The sequence below is a fragment of the Bufo gargarizans genome, chromosome 3, assembly GCF_014858855.1.
Source record: "Bufo gargarizans isolate SCDJY-AF-19 chromosome 3, ASM1485885v1, whole genome shotgun sequence".
Lineage (NCBI taxonomy): Eukaryota > Metazoa > Chordata > Amphibia > Anura > Bufonidae > Bufo > Bufo gargarizans.
Genome location: NC_058082.1, coordinates 259,323,972 through 259,349,119, shown reverse-complemented (window position 1 = coordinate 259,349,119; position 25,148 = coordinate 259,323,972). Strand labels below are relative to the sequence as shown.

Below are 25,148 nucleotides of genomic sequence, written 5' to 3'. Positions count from 1 at the left end.
CTGTATACACAATCATAGAGGGAAGGCTGTCATCACTGATAGGACCGAATTGTTGTCTTCAGTCAGTGATTGACAGCTATCTCTGTATACACAGTCATAGAGGGAAGGCTGTCAGTCACTGATAGGACCGAATCCTTGTCTTCAGTCAGTGATTGACAGCTATCTCTGTATACACAGTCATAGAGGGAAGGCTGTCATCACTGATAGGACCGAATTGTTGTCTTCAGTCAGTGATTGACAGCTATCTCTGTATACACAGTCATAGAGGGAAGGCTGTCAGTCACTGATAGGACCGAATCCTTGTCTTCAGTCAGTGAGTGACAGCTATCTCTGTATACATAGTCATATAGGGAAGGCTGTCATCACTGATAGGACCGAATCCTTGTCTTCAGTCAGTGAGTGACAGCTATCTCTGTATACACAGTCATAGAGGGAAGGCTGTCAGTCACTGATAGGACCGAATCCTTGTCTTCAGTCAGTGATTGACAGCTATCTCTGTATACACAGTCATAGAGGGAAGGCTGTCATCACTGATAGGACCGAATTGTTGTCTTCAGTCAGTGATTGACAGCTATCTCTGTATACACAGTCATAGAGGGAAGGCTGTCAGTCACTGATAGGACCGAATCCTTGTCTTCAGTCAGTGATTGACAGCTATCTCTGTATACACAGTCATAGAGGGAAGGCTGTCAGTCACTGATAGGACCGAATCCTTGTCTTCAGTCAGTGACTGACAGCTATCTCTGTATACACAGTCATAGAGGGAAGGCTGTCAGTCACTGATAGGACCGAATCCTTGTCTTCAGTCAGTGATTGACAGCTACCTCTGTATATACAATCATAGAGGGAAGGCTGTCAGTCACTGATAGGACCGAATCCTTGTCTTCAGTCAGTGATTGACAGCTATCTCTGTATTCAGAATTCCAGCTAAATCAATTGATATAAATATAATGGGGTATTGAACAGTATATGTCTAAATTCCAGCAGAAAGATAACCCCTAAAAACATGGTATATGTTAAAAAAAAATCCTAAATGATAATTCATTCCCATACCCCAATTGTATTATCAAGACTCTGGATGTAATATATTAGTCACATACCTTGTATGTAATTTTTTTGTCTTTGATTGAAGGTTCATTTAGGATCTTTTTTAACGTATACCATTAAAACTGTGTTTTTAGGGGTTATTTTTCTTCTGGAATTTAGTTATCTCTGTATACACAATCATAGAGGGAAGGCTGTCAATCACTGATAGGACCGTCTCATTGACTTCAAAGCTCAGAATGAGCAGGAATATAAATGTATAATTTCCAAGTTATATTTAATCTTTTCCTACAAACCCATATAACATGCTGCTTGAAGATTGCTTTGCATTTTCATGGCGACAGGTTCCACTAGCTGATCACCCTGCACCTCTGCCAATCAGCTGTTCAGGTGTAGCTCTATCGCCAGAATTAGGCGCCAGAACTACACCATCAACATTGTATTGGACAGCGCTTTTCCCTGCAGCGCTGCTCCCAATGAATTCAATGGGAGCAGTGCTGCAATGTTGATGGTGTTCTGCAGGTCCAGCTCTGACTTTTAGTGATGGAGCTACACACAACAGCTGTTCAGCAGGTGTGCCGACACCACTGATCAGCTAGCTATTGCCTATCCTGAGGATAGGCCATCACTCAAAATAGGCTGGAAAACCCCTTTAACCTGACAGAAAGTGGTGGGGAACTGTTGTGCTGCTCCTGATTAAATTAGATCATCAGCCAAAAATCCAAAAAACTGATGCAGTTCAGAGATATGGAGCACACAGTCTCAGCTTCTTTTTCATCTAGCAAAAGTCCAGGCATTGCATGTGCTAGGAATGGTACAGTAGATGTGTAGTACTCAAATCGTACCATTAGATGTATTATCAGCATGAGGATCTGTACACAGCAACCCTTTTAAACAGTTTCTAATTATACCTGCAGTACTTTCTACAAAACAGGAATAGGAAAAAAAAGAAAGGTTTACATAGAAAAAGTTAACCAAGATGTTGCCTTACTTTAAATATGACCCAGAATATTGGATGGTAAATAAATAACAATGCACAGGCACTTATACATAGAAACATAGAAGGTGTCGGCAGATAAGAACCATTTGGCCCATCTAGTCTGCCCAATATATCTGAATCCTATGAATAGTCCCTGGCTCTATCTTATATGAAGGATAGCCTTATGCCTATCCCATGCATGCTTAAACTCCTCCACTGTATTTGCAGCTACCACTTCTGCAGGAAGGCTATTCCATGCATCCACTACTCTCTCAGTAAAGTAAGACTTCCTGATATTACTTTTAAACCTTTGCCCCTCTAATTTAAAACTGTGTCCTCTTGTGGTAGTTTTTCTTCTTTTAAATATGCTCTCCTCCGTTACCGAGTTGATTCCCTTTATGTATTTAAAAGTTTCTATCATATCCCCTCTGTCTCGTCTTTCTTCCAAGCTATACATATTAAGGTCTTTTAACCTTTCCTGGTAAGTTTTATCCTGCAATCCATGTACTAGTTTAGTAGCAGATTGGTGATGGGTTAATCGACTCGTTCATCTGAACTAATTTACACTTGTGAGGGAGCGTGCCCACAGCTCTAGATGCTCCCTCTGACGGAAAATTGATAATCTTGCGCATGTGCCCTTACTGCAAGTATTAGTGCATATGCTGATGATAGGCTTACGAATTCACGCCAATGAATTTGCTGTAAAGGAACAGACCCTCACAGACAGAGAATTCATTCAGATGAATGAATTGATGCGTATGAATTGATCCGCTCATCTCTAGGACTAGAAAAAGGATTTTTGTCATGCATCGAGGGACATTGATCAAGACTGGTGAATCCATATGCCAGTCTTGATCTCCCTGCACTTGAGTGAGATGCGCAGGGTGGCGCAGACTTCAGCTATAACTTCGCCACTGTCTGTCAAAAGTTATAGTAGATACTGTGGGCTACGCAAAGCCCTGCCTTTTTCTCTCCGCACTTCAGAAGAGCGCAGAGAAGCTCAAACAGTCGTAAATTATAGTGCACACATGGCATGCGACATAATCTGCGCCTTTTTATGCCATAATAGTGGTGTAAAGGGCTTGATAAATGTCTCCCTCATTGTGTTGTGTTATATATTCTCTTCACCCGTTTCTACAAACACATCACAGATTTAGCATTTTAGCACATTTAGCACATTTAACAGCCCAAATAAAATAAAAAATTGTGCAAAACTAAAAATGGTGCAAAATAAATCTTAATATATTCCCCCCACCACTATTTTTCATATTTTCACCAATTAAAAGATTCCCATGGGAAGGATGATTTATATTGTGGGAAATACACTCTATTGGGTGTGAGCATTTTCCAAAAGGGCAAAAATATTTCTCTACTTTTAAGTCAAATTTCAACTAATACATGATCTAATTTCTAGTCATGTTCAGGTACAAAATGTGGGCATGATATAATGAATATTTGGTTATGGAACGGATAATTTGCCAATATAATTACATACTGATTTTATTACATCTCAAGCAGGTAGGAGCTAACAATTTATTTGGCTAAAGCTGTGTTCACCTGGATTAGAAGGATACAAACTATTCACGTAGCATGCAAAAAGGAAAGTTCAGAAACATGCAGAATTTAGCATTACCGAAATCCACACACATGCTATGTTATAGCTGTATGCAGACCATGTATGACTGAAAGACTGACAGAATGTGAGGCACGAGAAACAAGAGTGTCACCAGGTCTTCACTACACCAAAGTATTTAGGCATCGAAAAACAAGCCTTTAAAGTATAACTGTCATATTTTTTATTTGCAAGTTTATTAGAGCTAGGCATGTATACCTGCGTTAGTCTATCAATGTTTGTCAAAAATCTGTAATTACCTTATAATAACAGCTTTCATTAATGTCCTCTGTCCCTTTCCACTGCTCCCTTAAAAGACCATTGCTATGGCTTCTCTGTCTTCCCTTTAGTATAAACAGAACACAGAGGAGCATTGCATGCCGGTATCAGGCTTCAGAGTGAGGGGGTGTGTCTCTCAGTAATCCAATCTGATTGGCTGGCCTCTGCCGCTGCAGGCTACAGCAAGTGTGTATGGGGAGTGAGGGAAAGCAGTTTAGGCCCCAGAGAACTGGCAGAGGACCCATCTTGAGAAGATCCTCATATTGTAGAGGTTAAAACAGCCATAACTAAGGGAAAAACTCAAGGAAAACTGTGGTATGTGAAGAAACTAAAGATTGCTTTGTGCATAATGCTGCAGCAGCAGTAACATATGCTAAAATAGATTTTTTTGATGAAAACATGACATTTACACTTTAAATATCTGAGGATGCCAATAATATGCATGATAAAACGATTACATATTGGTGTACATTAAGACGTCAGAGGCTAAATTTAGTCTCAGTGGATACTATTAGTTTATTAAGGAAATTATATTATCCATGGATCATCAACTGTACATAGCATTTTAAAGAGATTATGCTTGTATATTGATCTAGTTCTACTAATACCAAAGTTACTATTGCAGTGAATGTGCCTTCAAGGTAGGCAAGAATGTGCACTGAAGGCATGTTCTAAAGAGTGATACAGGGGGATGACTCACCAACACTATGATACTTTTACAAGGAGCGCCACAATGATATATGAATGGCCAAATGCACCGAAATGGAGTATCAGCATTGTCCTTTTTTAATAAGAAGTCTTAAAGGGGTTGTCTCAAAAGATTTTATTAAGGCATAGGAACTCCCAGTTCAGGACTCCTATCTATCAGCTAAAGCAGAATGCAGCTAAAAAGATCAGATTTTGCATTGACACAATCGACCTGGTTAATGAACTATGATACATTTGAAATTAAGCTATGTAATACTACATTTCTCCTGTACTGCTGCAGAGGAAATGTGTGGCTGGCCACAGCTTCCCCTAGCTAGAATAGCTGGTCAACAGAATATTCAGCATACTTTGTGATAATCATCTGTTTTCTGACATAGTCTCAGATAAAAATGGTTGAGCTTACAGGGCCTTATTTCTTATGTCTATAGTCTGTTGAATTCCCCTTTTAATGAATGTAAATTACCCTTTATGCTCCACTGGGAGGAGGATCTCCATATCCAGTTACCATTATCAAAGTGGCGAAACTGCTGCGACAGTGAGTAGGGGCAGTTGGCAAATCATTCTCATAGAAGCCTCGCTTAAAGTGCTCCATCGCATATATTATGTGCGTGAGCATCTCCATAGAATATATCCTTATGTTTTTGAGATTGTAATGCTACAGAATCTATGTATCACATTTGGTGGGTATGACCCACTGTTAACACTTTCTGGGAGAACATTTTTTGGACACCACTTTTCATATGGTTCCAACTGTCTGTCTAGGTGATAGGCCTCTGGGCATAAGATATGCTCCTTTCAATTCGGGGCAGTACTTCCTCCTTGCGTACCATATACACATAGCGACTAGCTGGAAAACTCCCACCTTGTCTGTAGCGGCGTTTAAAGCCAGAATTGATAGAAAGGCAATATACAAAAAACTAGCCACCATACGTGATGATAGGATGGAACATTCTAATCGTGTTTGTACTCCTTGAATATCCTCCTCTCATCATTTGGCATTGTGATTTAGGGTGATGGACGGTGTTTTCATGGTAGGCGTTTGGTCTCCTCTCTCTAGCCTTGTCCCCAATTTCACTTTCCTGATCTATACATCAAACATATTTTGGACCCACTGTTGTTGTTGATGGTTTTTCTTTTGGTTTATCTTGGATTTGTTATTCTTGTATTTTTTCTCTTTTCAACGCTTATTGCACAATATTTTTCATTACGTTTTGGCTCCTGCGTGAGGTCTCTTTCGCTATATGCGCTGACTCAATTTAGTGTAATGCTAATAAAACGCTTTTGAAACATCAAAAAAAGGGTTGAAAATATTTAGGCTATGTTCACATCAGCACTATCATAGGAGCATAACAAAAATTACAGCAGTGCCAGATTCCTCAAATGACGAAGACCAAGGGCATCTGATGGACCCCATTGATTATAATAGGATCTATTAGGTTTCGCCATGTTGCCCATAATTTTACTAGGCAAAAAAGTGCTGCATGCTGGGATATTTTGTCTTGCCATTTTGATGGAATCTGCAACGGATGCTCCTATTGAAATTTCCAACACATTTATGAACACAGCCTTAACGTTAAACTTTTATGGAATATTAGAACTTAAAAAAAAATTTAAGAGCCTTTTTAAGAACTTTGTATCAATGTCACATTTAAAGCCAGAATTTCAATTTTTTTGTTCTGTAATAGTGAAGACAAAGTTACACCCTTTTTGTGCATTTGGCCATTATAACAATCTAATCATTAAATATCCTACCTGGGAAATTGAAGCGACTATCTTTCAGACCCATTGGAGATGGATTTGGTGGGGTGGTAGCACTGAGCGGATTGGAGGACTGGAAGGGGGCTGGAGAAGAAGGTGTAGAAGATGTGGTTGAAGATGGGTTACTGCTCGAATCCAAGTGGTTTATTGCTGGAGGATGTTCCTAGAAAAAAAAAAAGTTGAAAGTGTCCTAAACTAATACCTTTTTAAATTGCTTGGACTGTATCTGCATAATTTTGATCTCATGGCTAATGGCAAATGATTTTCCCATCAGAATGATACCTGTCCATATGCCCCAATTGTCCATTTTCACACAGATGTATTTGGGGTTTTGACCTCTACCATATTGGACCCATTCCTGTTTGTGGCTTAAAAATACTGATGCAAAATGCTGCGCAAAATACTGCTATGTGAAATTGGCCTAAGACAAAACACCACCTGTAACCTGTAACAATATCTCTAACTACAGCCTATAACCAGTAATTTACAGGACAAAAATTAAGTATTAAACTATTGCATATGAAAGATATGATGTTATACATTGACAGCAGAGGACTCCAACAAGTAGCTCACCATCTATAAAACTATAATTCTCAGGATATCCTGACAGCTTGTAACTGACAGAGGATGGTGGGAGTTGTAGATTTGCAACAGATGGACATTGCATGTCTACAGTGCTCATTTGCAGCACACCATTTCTAGGACTCATACACACGGCTGGGCCGTGGCCGTATCGCTGCCCGCAAACAGTGGGTCCGCAATATGCGGGCACCAGCCATGATGCGGGATGTTGCCCGGGCATTCGTGACCACAAATTGCGGTCCCCAATGCAAGTAAACGGCCGCACAACGGCCGTGTGCATGAGGCTTTTTTCATGCCACTTTCTCCTTTAGTGTAGAGGACCAGAGGTATTATGTGAAGCTCCTGGAACCTGACAAAAAAAAAATCTATAAATGGGCCCACCACCTAACTATGGCTACTTTCTCCAGCCTTTCTCCAGCCATCTCACAAGCGGCCCCGAACGGATCCGTCCAGCCCTAATGCATTCTGAGTGGATGCGGATCCGCTCAGAATGCATCAGTCTGGCACCGTTTGTCCTCCGCTCCGCTCAGCAGGCGGACACCTGAACGCTGCTTGGCCTATGCTGTACAAGAGCGAATATGTAAGCTATAAAAATGTTGTTTTTATTTGTACAGATGAATCCCCACCTAATGGAATTACATTAATTAAAACATCTTGAAAACATTTTAATATATTCAGTTTCATCAGAAATCATCTTATTGCAGATTGTATGATACCTTCTTAGTGAGGGCTTTGGGAAGGGTTCCAAATAACGGTTCTGCAGGTCGATCCACCTGGTTGTTAATATCTGATGGAACAGATTCCGTCCTTCTTATTTTTGGTACTGGAAAACACCAAAATCCTAATTACCTGCTGTGATCTTAATCTATATTATCTATATTATAAGCAAGAAAGTTACTTACGAGGAAGGAACGATATTCTACATGGTGGAGCTTCTTTTGTGCATTTATTGTGGCATTTTAACCTACAAGGTAAAAATAAATTTCTGTGTTAAGGCTGGGTTCACACCTGAGCGTTTTACAGCACGTTCCTACGCGCTGTAAAACGCTCAACAAGGAGAAACCAATGCTTCCCTATGGGAATGGTTCTCACCTGGGCGTTTTACAGAGCGTACGATCGCGCTGTAAAACACCCCAAGAAGTACGTGAGCTTCTTTGGGGCGTCTTGTCGCGCGTTCCCGTACATAGACTTTCGGGAACGCGCGACAATGGGCATTCGCTTGTCTCTGCATGCGCGATTGCAAACGCCGGTACAATCGCGCATACAGAGCGCTCCATCGCGAACGCTCAGGTGTGAACCCAGGGTAAGTGATTTGTGATAAGATAGACTTTCACAAGCAGTTGCTACTGGGTCCTCACCAGCAAAAACATGTTGATGCCTGGGCCTCACTAGTGGTCAAACAACGCGTTTAAATACCAATAATAATCCCAAATCTTGCTAAATTAGAAATTGTTCTAGTTTAGGAAACATCTATGCAGTCAAAATGAGCAGAATATGATCACACCTATGAAAAACTGCCTCCTCAGCTACAACCTCTGCAACAACCCGGAGGAAGCTCACCAGTAAGGTCCACCTGGCAGTTTAAGAAGAAATTGTCTAGACTTTTATATTGTAAAGTTTCTAGCTTAGGCTAAGTTCACAATGCGGTTTAAACTGTAGTCTGATCTGACACAGGAACACAATAATTAAATTGAAGGTTCCAGCATCTGCCGGACACTGCCGACGCCTGACAGATCCCTTTCACTATAATGGGGTCCACTGGGTTTGCGGCGTGAGTAGCGGCACTCCGCCAGACAAAATACCGCTGCATGCAGCAGAACCTCCACCCCAGATGTGAACCTAGACTTAGGCCTAGTTCACACGAACGTTTTTTTTGCGGGTGTACGGGCCGTTTTTTTGTGTTCCGTATACGGTCCGTATACGGAACCATTCATTTCAATGGTTCCGCAAAAAAAACGGAATGTGTTCCGTATGCCTTCCGTTTCCGTTTTTCCGTTTTTCCGTTCCGTTGAAAGATAGAGCTTGTCCTATATTTGGCCGTAAATCACGGGTCGTGGCTCCATTCAAGTCAATGGATCCGCAAAAAAAACGGAACACATACGGAAATGCATCCGTATGTCTTCCGTTTCCGTTCCGTTTTTTCTGAACCATCTATTGAAAATGTTATGGCCAGCCCAATTTTTCCTATGTAATTACTGTAAACTGTACATGGCATACGGAAAAACGGAACGGAACAACGGAACGGAAACGGAAACACAACGGAACTCAAAAACGGAACAACGGATCCGTGAAAAACGGACCGCAAAAAACTATAAAAGCCATACGTTCGTGTGAACTAGGCCTCAGAGTAGTATGTCAGGATGAGTTCTTAGCTTCCAAATAGTTTCCATTTACAGATATCAAGAAGAACTCTCAAAACAAACTGAAACAAAGATTATGTTTTATCAATATAAAATGGACACGGCTGTGTGAATGCACCCTTTGTTATATCATAACATTTTTTGTCAAGTGTTGTCATGCTTGGTACATATTTTATAGAAGCAAAAAAAGAAACGTATGTGTTCTGACATGTACTGCACTGAATGAAACACAGGTGATAAAACTGTACGGCTCAAAGCAGATCAACTGTAATATATTATCTGCTTCCAGAAATAAGGCAAAGTCAATGGAGAAAGACATGGGAAAGCCTGGTGCACAAAGAACCATAGCATGATGACACATTTTTTATAGAAGGATAATAAAAGCCTACATAACATGAAGATTCTCCAAAGTATTTTGTCAACTGAATGTAACTTACTTGCAGTGTTTACATTTGACCCCGAACATCATATTCTTTTGACAGACGTGACACACTTGAGACAACCAAGATTTTGTAGAAAATCTATTAAAATAAACACAGGTATACACAATTATAAATGATTTTGTAGTCAAAACAACATCAACAGCTTCACATGGGTAAACTAAGCCATAAAAACAGGACAGCTCATGAGAAGTAGGTTCACTTAGGTTTTGTTCACAATACTGCCATGACTTGCATTCTTAAAGGAGCTTTCCAGAATTTATATATTCATATACTTATGGTCTATCCACAGCAGGTGGTCCGACTTTCGCCACCCATGCCAATCAGCTGTTTGAAGAGGACACGGAGCTCCGGTTTGCGCTGCAGCCTCTTCCTAGACCAGTGAGGTCTAGTTGCAACTCAGTCTCATCCAACTGAATGGACCTGAGTTGCAACACCAAGCACATCCGCCATACAATGTACAGTGCCATGCTTGGTATGCCATGAGGAGGCCCCACTGCTCACCGGAGCTCCTCTGCCTCTTCAAACAGCTGATAGCTGAGGGTGCTGGGTGTTGAACCCTCACTGATCAGATATTGATGACCTACCCTGATCACAAAATGCTTTGAAATCTGCAGGTAGCATCTCATCGGACATATATGGTTTAGCGGGAAAAGATTTAGTAAAACTTGTAATTTGTACATTTAAACCTCTGCTCTTTCTAACTTAAAGTGTTCCTAACCTTTTAACAAACTCTGCATTATTCAAAAGTACAGTTTGTGTACATGAGGAACAACAATATTTCTGGCCATTATATGACTTGTATCTATTTTTTACTGTGTTCCCCTGTGCACACTAAATGTCTACATTGGAGTTGTCTCAGACATGTTGGGTGAAGACTTTCTCCTATCCATTGCACACAGAAAGTAGAGGAGAATCGGCTTCTTATCCCTCTGTTACTTACACAGAAGCATTCCCCGGATCAAGGAGGCATTACAGAGTGATACTGACCTGGATGGATGTGAATTCAGAACTTGGGCTGAGACAGACAATGTCTATGCAGTCTCTTTTGCCATGCCTATCTATGAGTTCCTGATCACTCCTCCCCATAGATTGTATTGACATGTGTAATCTATTCCTACAGTGAGCTGGTCCATCCTAGACATCTTCAAGTGCAGGTGTTTGTGTGTGTGTGTGTGGGAGGGGGGTAAACAGCTGACCTAGACATTCCTCTTTGATAAGATGTATTACAAAGTTTCTTATAGTCATTGTTGCTACTGATTTATGCAAAGTTGTGTGTAAAGTTAGTGACCGTTTCAGATTGCCCCTGTGCACAGCTATCAGTGACTGACAGCTATCTATGTATACACACTTACAAATAAAATGCTATCAATCACTGATAACACCTCCCCCATGTACAAATGAAGTCAGAAAAAAATAAAGAAATGCATAAATTACACATAAAAATATAGAACTATATATTTAAATCTGATCAGCTCCTCCTGCTCTATAACATTTTGTAGTAACAGGTTCTCTTTAAGCATGTTCAGAAAGCACTGAATGGAATAAAATCTCTTACCTGTGAGTTACTGAAAGACCTATATCTCTCCGTACTATCTGCGGTGACCCATGTGGAATATCTGAAAATATTGATAAATACAGTACATATACATATATATTTTATATATACTGCTCACTTTAAACAGAGGAAAATAACATGATTGCTCTGATTCTGTACAGCAGTTTTCCACCTAAGGATTTGTAAATATATGACATATTTGTTGCAGAAATTTAATCTGAATAGGGTTGTTCCAGAAGCAAGCACGTGGATTTCTGCAAGCATCATTAAGGCTGGATGCACATATATCAGTGGTATCAGGCCAGATGGAGTACTCTGTACTTTGGTGTATAAATTTGTGAATCTTCAGACACTGTCCTAAGAGATGCCTGACGAAGAGGCCCAAGTAGCCTTGAAAGCTTGCAATTTTGTCATCATCTTTTCAGTTAGCCGTTAAAAGGTATCAACCACTGAGGAATCTCAACCTTTTTTCATCTTATATTTACTGGCTAACACGGTACAAATATATACCGGTAAATATTTTTTGGAGGAGCAACATCTATAGATTGATAGAGGTGGCCAGTAAAAGGTAGCATACAACAGATTATGCACCAGTTTAATATTAAAATGATGGGATCAGTTCCAGGTTTTCCATCTCTGCATCAGGCTGGAGGGAAACTAAGATGGGTAGCCTCATTTTTTGGAATATGACTAGCAGGACATTGGCCTTGAGTCTTGGAATGATATCAGTCGCTTGCTTTAAAGAGGACCTTTCATCTGTTTTACTTATAGGAGCTAAATACCTGTACTTGCGGGGTACCCCCCCCCCCTCCCCCCCCCGATGCTCCCACCCAGGTTTTTCCTCCCTGGCTGTGACGCACAGCCAAGAAGGAGACACCTATTTAGAAACCCTGGGGTCTCCTCCTCCCTGTTCCGATGCTCAGGATTTACATACTGAGCGTGAAAACTTCAGGAGGGCGCAGGGGCGATGTAAAAAAAAAAAAAACTGGGTGGCAGCATCAGTGGGGGTTACCCCGCAAGTACAGGTATTTAGCTCCTATAAGTAAAACAGATGAAAGGTCCTCTTTAAGTTGTGCCCAACCAGAGATACACACTATTTGCAATGCAATCCCTGTCTGTTGACAATATTCTTCAGTGGGTGCAGTAGAACTCACCACCATCATGTAATTTGGACACCTAATTTCAGGACGGCTGTAATAATAATAGTAAAAATAGTATATTGGAACTCTCCATAGTCTGTGAAAGTCCTTCCAGTAACATAAATAATTAGAAATTAATTTATCTAATGCATTCTCATTGCTACTCGAGATGTACAAAGATTCAAGAGAATCATTATAAACTCTTTACTAGGTGGTATAGGACGCCGGACCTCTTGTATCAATTAGAGCTCTCAGATAGTAAAATGTGCGTATATGGTGCCATCGTGGCCAGATTACCTTGTTTTGGGAAGGAGTAAAATCTCACATAAGAGCTATATGCTCTCCAAACTTTACACCAACAACAGGTTTGGTTACACTGGGGCTACCCACCCCATCTTTCAGACCCTCTCAAAACTCTTTAAAAGGAATCTCTCAGCTCCAAAAACCCAACAAACTAGAGTAAGCAGTGTATAGTAAGTGGTGCTGAGTCTGATTATGTCATTTTTATCCTCATACTCAATCCCACAAACCAACAATAAAATACATTGAGAGGACTCCTGAGCTCACGCACATAATGGGGAGGACTCAGACAGGAGTCCTCTCAATGCATTCTATGGCTGGTTTGTGGGAGCACAGCGTCAGAATACAAGTGAGTACATAATTGGACTCAGCACCACGTACACTATACACTACTTACTCTAGTTTGGGAAGTGTTTTGGAGTGTTTTGGTGCCAACTGCTTAGTACCGTTACTGTGGATACAAAGTAATCCACCTTCTATTGCACAAGGGTTTGACAAGATCAGCCAGATGTATCGCTTGGAGGTACTACAGTAACTCGCGGGCAGTATCACACCCACAGTAAATTTATGAGCCTCTGGAAATGGTTCCACTCTAAGGGAAAGTGAGCCTCTTTCTAATTTTTACTGTTTTAACCTTTTACTTTTGCCTAAGTCTCACCCCTCTTTGTAGACAGACCTGATTGCTCCTCATACTTATAGTGACAGGCTTATGCTTTCCAGACGTAACGCACAGAAGGTGGTTGCATCTTCCTCCTCCTCCCACCTTTCACTCCTGTTCTGCATTCTCACATTGGGTCACACGGGCAGCAGTTAATATGTCCTCTGGTTTATAAAGAAACCTTATAGACAAGGACTCTTCACCGTATTATAACTGATGCATGTTTCCTTTGTAACTGTACTCCACTACATTTTGCAACCTCGCTGTTTGTGCTAAGCATTATGTTTGCAATTAATCAATAAAAAATGGATTTCCGTTTTTCACTAACCGCATTTTCCACGGACAGCACATATACCCATTGATTTTAATGTTTTTGTTAACACACCAGTGTCAGTGAAAAATCATGGAGACGTGCACTACTTTGGTCCGTGATACGGTCCAAACATAGGTAGTCTATGGATTCGTGGAAAAAGACAGACGGATGGCAACACTAATAGAAGATGCTCTGGAAATTAACTTTCAGCTGAGCAGTCTGTGGAACACAGATGACATCCAGAGGGCCAAAAATGGACACATGGACATATTCATGGATGAAATATGTCCTGATTTTTTAACGGACATGGAAATGTGAACGTTTGTGAAACGGACATAAAAATGTGATAACACTTTCACTGAATGTCTCCCTCTTCTAGCATGTTATCAAAACTAAGATACTTCTAGTAGGTACATGTTTTCATTTCAAACATATAATTAAAGAGAACCTGTTACCAGGAAATACAGTGTTAAACCAGGCACAATGCCTTGTAGGGCTTGTTCAGCTTAATGTAATGATACCTTTCACTTAGTGATCTGTTGCTTCGTTCTGGAGAAAAAAAATACTTTTAATCCATATGAAAATGAGCAATTAAGTGCACTGAGGGCGGGCTCAAGATAACCAGTGCACCCATGCTCCTCCTGCTTCCTCTCCAGCTCCTCCTTGATTGGTCACGCCACCTGACCTTGATAATGAAGAAGTAGAGGCAGGGGCTGGCAGAGTAAGCAGGAGGAGCAAGGGTGCACAGAGTGTCTTGGGCCTGCTCCTTTGCCTGTGGATTAAAAGTATGAGCAACAGAATGAAGCAACAGATTTCTAAGTGAAAGGAAATATTCCATTCAGTTGAGCTGGTACTACAAGGCATTGTGCCTGGTTTACCAGTGAATTTCCAGGTGACAGACTCCCTTTAATACAGAATAATTTTAACCATTCAATAAATATGAATAAAAAAAGCACAAAACCAGCAATGAAACATCTGGTATAAAAGCATACTTGATACACTATAAAGCACAATAAATAGACTGCCATAAAAGCAATCCTTTCACGTGAGAATTGTCATCCACGCAGTCTGAGCGCTTACCAAACCTGAAAGACACAAGAAAAGAGGCACAGTGTCAGATTTTGGAAAATTGAAAACATGTCTAAATTATAAAGGTAACGGACAGGCTTTGATTTTCCCCCCAAAACTGTGGTCTTCAGGATTAGCACTCAGGAGCTGAATACTAATATAACGGACATTTTATTTTGAATAGGTTGTCTAAAATTATGAAAAGTCTGTTGTTTTTTTTAAATAGAAACAGGGACACTCTTTTCTGTAGACTGCTTCTAGTATTACAGTTTTAGAATAGAGTTGAAAAACTGATATTTAATTTCAGACAATTAAACATAATAAGATATTATGTATGAATAGGAAAACAAACTGCATATACATATTTTATGTAGTTTTTACATACTTCCCCCATCAAAATGTATCAAATAACAAAAGTATACACAGAAACTTGGGAGGCTGGTCATTGTTATGGCAGCTACAGTTACAGGGTAGATATGGGATTGTAAAAAGAATAAAATAAAACAATAACGCCCCAAAAATGTTAACTACTATAACTTGTATTTTTTACTATTTTACACATTAAGGCTAAGGCTACACAGAGACACTGGTTGCGTGACAACTGTAGTGGCCAGAATTGCTGAGTAGCGGTTATCCCATAGAAATTAATGGGATCTCCGCAATTTTTTTCTATAGGATCACTGCTACTTAGCGATCCTGGCCGCAACCAGTGACACCGTGTAGCCCTAGCCTAAAGGTCAAAGTACTCTAAGAAAGAAATATTACGAGGACAATTTATTATTCCTCCTATACCTGTTTTTGGCCAAGAAAAGTTGCAGTACTTGTGACTTTTAAATGCCATTGAAGGATGCAGTGTGGGTGGGACCATCATGCCCGGCTAATTCATAAACATTTACACAAGAAACTGGCGTAAATAATGACTGAAATTCACAGCAGCTCCGAGCTGCCATACATTTCACTTTAGCGCATGGATTGCTGGAGGAGCCATTTAATATTTTATTTTGTTGTCTACAGAGCTATGTGAGGGCTTTGTTGGTGCCATTTTGGGGTAGATTCTACTTTTTGATTATGTTTTACTCAGTTCTTTGGAGGGCAAAGTGACCAAAAAATGCTATATGGCTATCTTTTTTGTTTAATGTACACTAACATTGTTATATTTTAATAGTTCAGACATTTTATTTTGACGTTTATTTTTATTTGTACAATTGGGAAAGGGGGCCATTTGAATTTTGAATTGTTCCGGGTTTTTTTCTATGTATTTTTAATAACTTTCTTTTTTACTTTTTCTATTATACTTTTTAGTCCACATGTGGTATACATGTGATGTGATTGCTTGTCCCATAGACTGCAATAGAATAATATTGCGGTCTGTGGGATTTTTACAGGCTGCCTGTCAGGCTTTTCAGGTAACTTACTGTGACAGCACTGGGAGCCTTCACAAAGCCCAGGCTGTCTTAGCAATCAATTGGAGCCCCCCGATTTTGCTGAGAGTGCTCATATTGAAGGACAGAGGGGGCTCCTTCTTCTGTCTAACCCCACAGATGCCGCAGTTGCTATTGAGAGCGACATCTTCGGGGTAAAATGACCCGATTGGAGCCAAATCTGTGTCCGGTCACTGTCAGCTGATGCCTGCTGTATTATACAGCCAGGACCCACTGTGTATGGAGCGAGCTCAACATGCAACCCCGCTCCATACACCCCCATAATGCTTATGCACAGTTACATCATGTAGTGTTAAAGGGTAGAGGGTTTCCAATCTCATTCTGATATATCAACATATGAAATAATTCCCTATACATAAAAGTTCTTACTACAGGGATGGAAAGGGTTCATTGATCACCATTTGCAAAGGCAAAGCAGCCACCAGCTGCATCGGCTTTTAATGGGCACTGGTTGCTCAGCTTTTTCCACAACTTGCACCAAACTCAATGGAAAAAGTCCCACGTGCAGAACCCTGGATTAGAGGGTATATGCAGATGGTTTGTACTTTAATGTGATGTTATTGAATGTAATGCTATTGAATGTTATGCCATGTACTGCAACCAGTAAAGCCACATATGGATAGCGCAACCAAGGGTTAAAAATACTGTCTCAGCCCTTGCAGGTTGCAAGTGGCGGCTGGCTCCACCCCTAGCTCTTGGGGAGTGTCTAGTCTGGAGTTCAGAGAGGAAGAAACCTATGCTTCCTTGTCTCAGGCCCAAAAAACTTCCAGAGACTAACAGATCTCTGCCAGATCCACAGAAAAGAAGAAAGACAGGAAGAGAAAGAGAGAGAAATAGGAGAATTTAGAATCGGAATGGCTGTGCATTGGAGTCAAGAAGGTAACCTTCTACTAGACATTCATACTTACATGCAGCGATTTCTGTGCGGCTGAATCCCGGCATATTTGCCAGGTAGAGGCCTGATCTCTGTAGTATCCCATTATAGTTAATGGGGCCAGCGAGCATTGCCGTAACATCCGGCTATGCTGGAAACAGAGAGCTCCGGCAGCCTGTTGTGGTAAAGTACATGTGAAACTACAGCAAGTTTGGTTGTTTTTGTAATCCTAGTCACCTCTGTGTTTAATCATATGCTGGATGTGGTGACCATCAGCTGACTGGATGGATTGGGGGGACCTTTAGTCTTGAGATAGGTATGGGTCTCATGGTGGAACCCACATCTATCAGAAATTAATGGTATATCTTTTTGATAAATTCAAACCGGTCCAGAATTTGCCTCAACCAAAAATAATTTACAGATAAAAGCCATGCAAAAAAGACAAGACACTTACTTTGGAGTTGGAACTTCATCTATTCTGTTCCCAAGCTGTGATTCGTGAGACTTGCTCCTTTTCAGCGTTGAAAAATTGGGTAGCAGCTGCTGAAAAACTTTGCGGCTAGGTGGAGGTGGTGTCCGAGGAGGCTTTAGTTTCATGTGTCTCTTTGTCATTGGAGTGGTAGGTGGTGTAATTGTAAACCCCTGGGGAGTCCTCAGTGTAAGCCTATTGCTTGGTGTTGAAGAGCTAAATGGATCCTGGAAGCTCTCTGAATAAATATAAGGTCCATGTGATTCAGAAACAGGGATGGCGGACACCGATATGGATCGAGGCTGGTGGCTGTTGGCCTTTGGAATTTGAGTGTTTAAAGTCCAAACTGTTCCTCCTGGGGATGAGAGGTCATATGGAGATTGGGAGGAGCTGTCTTTTCGGTTTTCACTAGGATTCCACAATGTATCCTTCATGTCGCCACCTAGACAAAGCAAATTATACAGTAAAACAGTAGGTCACAACTGGAATAAAAGTTAAATCAGTTATGGAAAGTGTCTGGCTTTGTGAAAACATTGCATGACTTGTCTTTTGCTGATCATGGAGTTACAGCATGTATTCTAGTCCTCAGCCGCATGCACAGTTCTGCCAGATGCTATTAGAAACAGTCAACAAGCTTGTTGTCAGGTATATATCAGACATCTGTTGTCAAAGAGCTTAACTTAGCTCCTATTATGCAGTGGGAGATTTTGTTTCCCAGATCAGACAACTGTATAGTGTACCGAGCTGATAATAAAGTATGTACATTCTCTCCTTTTATGGTCCACTCCATATGAATTTTGACTTCCAAAACTGCATCAGGTAACCGAACAATTTGGTTGTACCCTCAAAGATTTTGAATAAAAAACTAAACCTTTGCGGCAAGTGATTAGAAATAAAGGTAGCTCCAAATTATTATTTTTTTTTTCTGGACCTTTTGGGGCCCACTCTGAATTCAAAAACTGGGCCCACTGGAGGACTCTTTGGTACTCTGGTGGGCCAGTCCGACCATGAGGATGCCTCTTCTATTATCAAGGGCTGTGGGAAGCATGGCTCTCTGCTTTTAATGTGCCTTGCATAATGCTTCATTTTTAACTCTGCAGAAATGGGTATTTGCTTGAAATGTCCCTGACAAAACCACCAGTAAGGAATGTCCTTGAATGAGTGAAAAATTCAGTTCACACAACTGGTAAAATCAAGATTAAATGGAGATTTTATTAAGGTGCTGTGAAATCTTAGGAGCCATCAATTTTCAAAGTGTGTCTGATCTGTACAGCCCAGAAGCTTATTCGACTCTCACTACTGCCAGCCTTCCAAGCTAACCGATTACTTACGGTGGGAAACTGTAAAGTTCAAGCATATTTTATGTGCAGTGCCACCGCAAAGAAAGGAAAACGAGGTGGAGTTCATTAGAATCACATTAAAGTCATTTGATGGAGAGCAACCGCCTTGATAAAATATTGTTCTCTTCCATAGTATCCATTGAATCCATGGCATTTCTATTACGCCTGGTTCTGGTCTTTTTGGCCTATTTAATGTGCAATTGTTGACTGTAAAAAACAAATAAAAACTATGCCATGGAAAATCACCTACTGTTTATAGCATCCATTGATTTTAATGAGTGTCCTATGGTCCTCAAGTGCTATACATGGTTGCCACAGTTATTGTATGCGCATGATCTTCACTATCTATATATTGTCCATCTAATCACAGACTACAAGCACATTTACAAAGTGATATCTACGATTCCCAAGACAGCCGCATTCACACCAACCTGGGGCTGCCATGCCTGTGTTGCGGATGAAACATAGGACATGTCCTATCATTTATAGCGCGGAGGCACAGACCCAAAAGCCCATGGAAACATGTGGAGCCTTTCCGTGGGCTTCTGGGTCCACGCTTCCACACTGCAAAAGATTTAACATGCCCTATCTTTCGCAGCAGCTTGCGGATCGTGGTCCCATTGAAGGCAATGTGTCCACACCGTGATGCGGAGCGCGTGTATTTAGTGGACCCGTGGTTTGTGGTCTGCAACATGGGCAGGTCTGCAACATGGGCACGGCAGCACCGCAGTCGTGTAACTGTAGCTTCATAGTGTAGAGAATGGGCTTACCTGACCACGCTAGCTTCCTTAAACAGGTAAGCGCTCCATTTAGCCGAGAGCACTCTTCTGTGCTAGCTCCATACTTCTTCATGGTCTCTTTCACTTTTAACTCATTCATCTCCAGTAAGGCATCTAGTGTTAAGTCATCAGGTATTTTCTACAAATGCAAAGTGAAAAACATACACTGATTATGTCACACTACAGTAAAGATGACCCAAACACTGCATGTCGAAATACAATAAAGAGACCCACAAAAATAAAAGTATCCTTATGAAACTTTCATACTGCAGAGGAATTAAGTACTTAAAAGGTAAAGAAATTAAAAGAATGACAGGCTCTATAAATACCTAGGGGTGAATCGATGGAAAACAGTGACGCTCGTGACAACTAAAAGCACTGCATGGCTCACCACTACCTGAGCAAATAATATATGTTGCTAGGTAGAGGTATGATTAACATTTCCATTTTTCTCTGCGCACACCCAGAGCGTAATAAATATAGCCTTGTACATGAGCAAGCTGGAGAGATTTTGCAGACAAGTGCTGGGGTGTTGTGGGTGGAAGGCCGTACTGTACTGTTCATCATTATGCTTTATAATGGCTCGCTATTTTTGTCTGGTAGGATTACTAGACAGCAGCTGCGCTACTCCTCCTACTTCTCTCCATTTAGCGCGACCCCAGCATTGGCCTCCATAATCCCCATCCTAGGAATATAAAACCAACCCACTGACAGACAAACAGAGACCAGAGCCAAGGATAAGATAACACAACAACAAGATACTAAACCAGAAGAAAAACACAACGTGAAGCCGCAAATGCTAATAGATACAACAGTAATGGCAGTAATGTTTGTTTCTTCTTCAAACATTTTATCGGTGGGGGGGTGCCAAGAGTCAGACCCCCACTGATCTGATATTGAGACCTGTCCAAATGATAGACCATCAATCCTGTGAACCTGGAAAAAACCCTAACTTACTCTATATCAAAGAATTTCCATTATTCATAAATAAATAAATATATATATATATATACTGTAGGAATAACACAAGAATGGCATAACACAGAGGACTATGAATTCAAGGGGACATGCAAAAACATACTCAAAAGAAGTTATGGGGCTATTACCAAGAACTGCTCCCTTAAATAAAAAATTCAATAAAATAGAATCACAGATGTGGTAAATTATAATAGGACATATTAAAATATGCTTAGGCATAGCTTTGGAGGCTCCATCCATTAGGCTGCCTTAGTGTTTGATCAGTGATTTCCATCAGTGATTGTGAGCCAAAACCAGGCCCAGGTCAAAAACATAGAAGAGGAGCAGATCTTTCCAATATACCTCAGTGTAGCCTCCACTTCCGATTTTGGCTAACAATCACTGATCAAACACTGACCATGTGAAAGCAGCCTTACGTGCCACCACTGTCAAAAAGGACTGGCAAAATTGTCGCGAAAAGTGACAGAGTCACTATCATAAACCAGACAGATCTTCCATTAAAGGGAGTCTGTCCTCATTTTCACCAATTTAACCAACACTGCCCCATAGAAGATTGCAAACGCTTTCCAAGCATTCCTGTGTGTACTATGTGTCTTTATTCCATGTCCAGGAAAAGCACTTTTATTCTGCTGAAAAACAGCTCCCAAGTGCCCAGCTGAAAGTGGAAGTAAAAAACAGCTTTCACTCCTGACTGGATTTCTAACGGCTATATCTTCTGATATAGTGGATATAATGCTGTGGATAACATGACCTGACAAGGTCTAGCTGGTACCGACCATGATATGACCAGCTACAGCAGCCCTCCCCTCATCAGCCTGGTTTGCTTTGGGCACTTGCAGCAGCAGAGCTGGGCACTTAGGAGCTGTTTTCCAGCAGAATAAGGCCTCATGCACACTGCCGTTGTTTTGGTCCGCATCCGAGCCGCAGTTTTTGCGGCTTGGATGCGGACCCATTCACTTCAATGGGGCCGCAAAAGATGCGGACAGCACTCCGTGTGCTGTTCGCATCCGTTGCTCCGTTCCGTGGTCCGCAAAAAAAATATAACCTGTCCTATTCTTGTCCGCAAAACGGACAAGAATAGGCAGTTATATCAATGGCTGTCCGTGCCGTTCCGCAAATTACGGAACACACACGGACGCCATCCGTGTTTTGAAGATCCGCAATTTGCGGACCACATAACACACAACGGTCGTGTGCATGTAGCCTAAAAGTGCTTTTCCTGGACATGGACTACAGACACAAAGTGCACACAGGTATGCTTGGAATGTGTCTGCAATCTTCTGTGGTACAGTGTTCCTAGATATACTGGTGAAAAAGACGTGACAGACTCCCTTTATTGGGCAGATGTCACCAAAAAGTTTTTTCTAGGTCACCTGAACTGTAATTCTAGATTCATATCATAAACATCTGCATTTTTAATAGAAAACTTCACATTTTCATAACTGTGTATTTTCTTGACATTTGATCTGATTTAGTATGGAAATGGAGTGGTCTCACAAAATCTTTTTTAAAAGATGCTGCCCCCCTCCCATCAGTTTCTGTTCAAGGCCATTGTCTCTAATGATCATTGGGGCAGCTGGGTCTAGTCATACTATATCTCCTGCAACGGCCACCGCAGGGGACATCTGGCATTACATGTTGGTCACTTGAATGAATGGCTGACAATATAATGCATGGATGCAACGAGTATGGCAGGGCAGGAGCCACATCTAAAAAAGCATATGGTGGGGTTGTCCTTGTAAGGATCTTGGCTTTTTTGGCCACTTTGCTTCTTTTATTCCTTCACGGACAACTGCCACTCTGGTACTTGATTAACCAAGCAATGTCCCAGCTTAGTCTTTCTCCAGAGTATAGTGCTGGTGGGACACCAGTCACTAGAAAGGAGAATCAGTGTCACTGTAATAGTCTTACTAGTGCTGTAGAAGCCCTTGAACCGTTTGGCACCTTGACAACACTAAATCCCTTCATTCTTCTATTCATTCTGTGCACTTTCTTTTAGGCAATTAGTGGAAGAGAACAGAAGGTTGCTTAGAAGGTCTAAATAATGGAAAGTAGATTAAATCATAAAAACCTTAATGACCTTGGAGCAAGGCAGCTCAGACAAGCGCCCGGCCCCCATGACACGCGACAAAATAATCTAAGTCCAAGTAAGGCTTACTTAAAGTCTTTACAAAGTCCAAATAGAAGCAAGTATCAAAAAGTTTGCAGGACATTTAATATTATTATTAGGTTGTCTTTTCTGTATACCATCCCCTACTTTTCCTGAATCATGGATAACCCATGTGTAGAGAAAGAGAAGAAATAAAGGCAATATTATTTCCAGGATATGTACTGAATATGGACTATATAAGGTATTTACAAGTAGATTGGCTGGGTAACTAATTACAATGTACTGTATACACCAGTCATGGGCTGAGAAGCCAGTCAAAACTGATGGTGAACAAAATACAATAAGGAAAGTGACAGAGCAGGTAAAGGCTCTGAGATCCATCCAAGCCATCTCACACAGAGCACGCGAAAAAAAAAAAAAAGAATCATGGACCATTCTCTTCATTCAAAAATGCAATTGCTTTTTGGCAGCCATTTTGAAATCCGCCATATTGAATTCAGTTCAGACTTTTCCAATGACAAGGCGGTCATGTGATATATATATTACTCCTGGGTAGGATTTACTCAGAAACACACCTAGAGACATTCACTAACGTGTCGCAATTTATGGCACATGCTATAATTTGCAACTTCTCACTTGTCTTATCACATTTTAAAAGTGGCGTTGAAAGAGAAAGGAGCTTAGTGGGAAGGGGTGGCCTGCAACAGCCCTCTGGATTTATTATCAAAGTATGCACATGTAGTTGTTCTCAAAAGAAATAAAGTCCTCACCCCAAAAATAATAATAATGTGATTTACACAATAGGTCACTTTCTGATGGCATTCCCTTTAAAAGGGTGTGTATACAGCATATAATATTTATATTGGGCGCATATTTTCTATATATACCGTAATTATCACTCCATGTATTCTACTTACTGTGCCAGCTCTTTAAAGAGGTTATGCAAGGGTATAAAGTGTCCCCCCATGTGCCCCCCCCCCCCCCCCACATAGAATATACTTACCCCGCTCCCTGCGGCGTTCTCGACCTTTCTAAAGCCGTGACCCTTTAATACAGTTCCTCATGTTGTGGTGACCCCCAACCATTACATTTTTTTCCTTGCTACGTCATAACTAATTTTGCTACTGTTATGAATTGTAATGTAAATATCTGATATGCAGGATGTATTTTTATAAACCAAATAAATAACTTTAAAATAAATAATAAACAACAAATACCCCCTAAAAAATAAATCAGTGGTGCGCACAGTACCCCTCAAATAAATAAATCAGTGGTGCTTCAAGTCCCCCCCAAATAAATAAATCAGAAGTGCTCAGGGTCCCCCAAATAAATAAATCAGCGGGGCTTCAGGTCTCCCCCAAATAAATAAATCAGCGGTGCTCAGGGTACCCCCAAATAAATAAATCAGTGATGCATCAGGTTTCCCCCAAATAAATAAATCAATGGTGGTCAGGGTCCCCCAAATAAATAAATCAGAAGTGCTCAGGGTCCCCCAAATAAATAAATCAGCGGTGCTTCAGGTCGCCCCCCAAATAAATAAATCAATGGTGCTCAGGGTCCCCCAAATAAATAAATCAGCAGTGCTTCAGGGTCATGTCCCCCCAAATAAATTAAGCCTTGCTCAGCCAAATAATTAAAACAAAATTAGCCAGGCTCAATTAAATCATTGGTGGCAGTGGTGCTCAGCGGCGGTGTCATTAACGAAAAAACTCGGACCTCAGCAGACAGGCGGCCCGACTTACCGTCCAGACGTCAGGCTCCTTCAAGCACAGGCAGTGATAGGACATCACTTCCTGTGCGCGAGGATAAGGGGCCGCTGCAGTTGTGTGGGGCGACCCACAATAGGAAGCCTCAGGCGACCCCCCGGAAAGGGCCGATCGACCCCCAAAGGGGTCGCGACCCCTAGGTTGAGAACCGCTGCTGTACACGGATGAAAACATCCGGGGTCGGGGGGGGGAGCAGCCAATGGCAGGCGGGGGGAGCCTCCCTAGCGTCACCCGCCCCCACCTGCCATTGGCTGCTCCCCCGACACCGGATGTTTTTATCCGTGTACGGGAAGAAGCAGCAGCGGCGGGTACAGGGACCAGAAGGGCCGCAGGGAGCGGGTTAAGTATGTTCCATGTGGGGGGCCGGGCACATGGGGGGACACTTTATACTCTTGGATAACCCCTTTAACTTCATTTTGACTTGTATTCTTAGTGTGGTAAGCAGTCTTGCTTAAGGTTACAGGTGGCTGTGAAACAGCGCAGTGGCTCTGCACTCACTGTTTCAGTGGCTCCCATTACTGTGCATGGAAGCTACAGAAACAGCATAGCACAGCAAGCTATGCCGATTGCTATTGTACCACAATAAGAGCGA

General features: G+C 41.3%; 1 protein-coding gene across 8 annotated transcripts in view; it reads right to left on the bottom strand.

Moving 5' to 3' along the window:
• Positions 1–25,148, bottom strand: part of KSR1 (kinase suppressor of ras 1) — a 145,303-nt gene that overhangs the window by 25,287 nt on the left and 94,868 nt on the right. For 7 of the 8 annotated variants that reach the window (XR_006388213.1, XM_044285112.1, XM_044285114.1 and 4 more), the window contains 8 exons: positions 19,694–19,841; positions 17,569–18,025; positions 14,811–14,815; positions 11,321–11,381; positions 9,760–9,843; positions 7,865–7,926; positions 7,679–7,785; positions 6,375–6,543 (listed from right to left, as the gene is read on the bottom strand). Coding sequence is in view for 7 of the 8 variants with exons in the window: in XM_044285112.1 (XP_044141047.1) it covers positions 6,375–6,543; positions 7,679–7,785; positions 7,865–7,926; positions 9,760–9,843; positions 11,321–11,381; positions 14,811–14,815; positions 17,569–18,025; positions 19,694–19,841 (1,093 nt within the window). In the remaining variant the exon portion in view is untranslated. Of the gene's footprint in view, positions 1–6,374; positions 6,544–7,678; positions 7,786–7,864; positions 7,927–9,759; positions 9,844–11,320; positions 11,382–14,810; positions 14,816–17,568; positions 18,026–19,693; positions 19,842–20,031; positions 20,188–25,148 lie in introns of those variants that run through there. The other variant, XM_044285118.1, reaches the window with a different exon arrangement.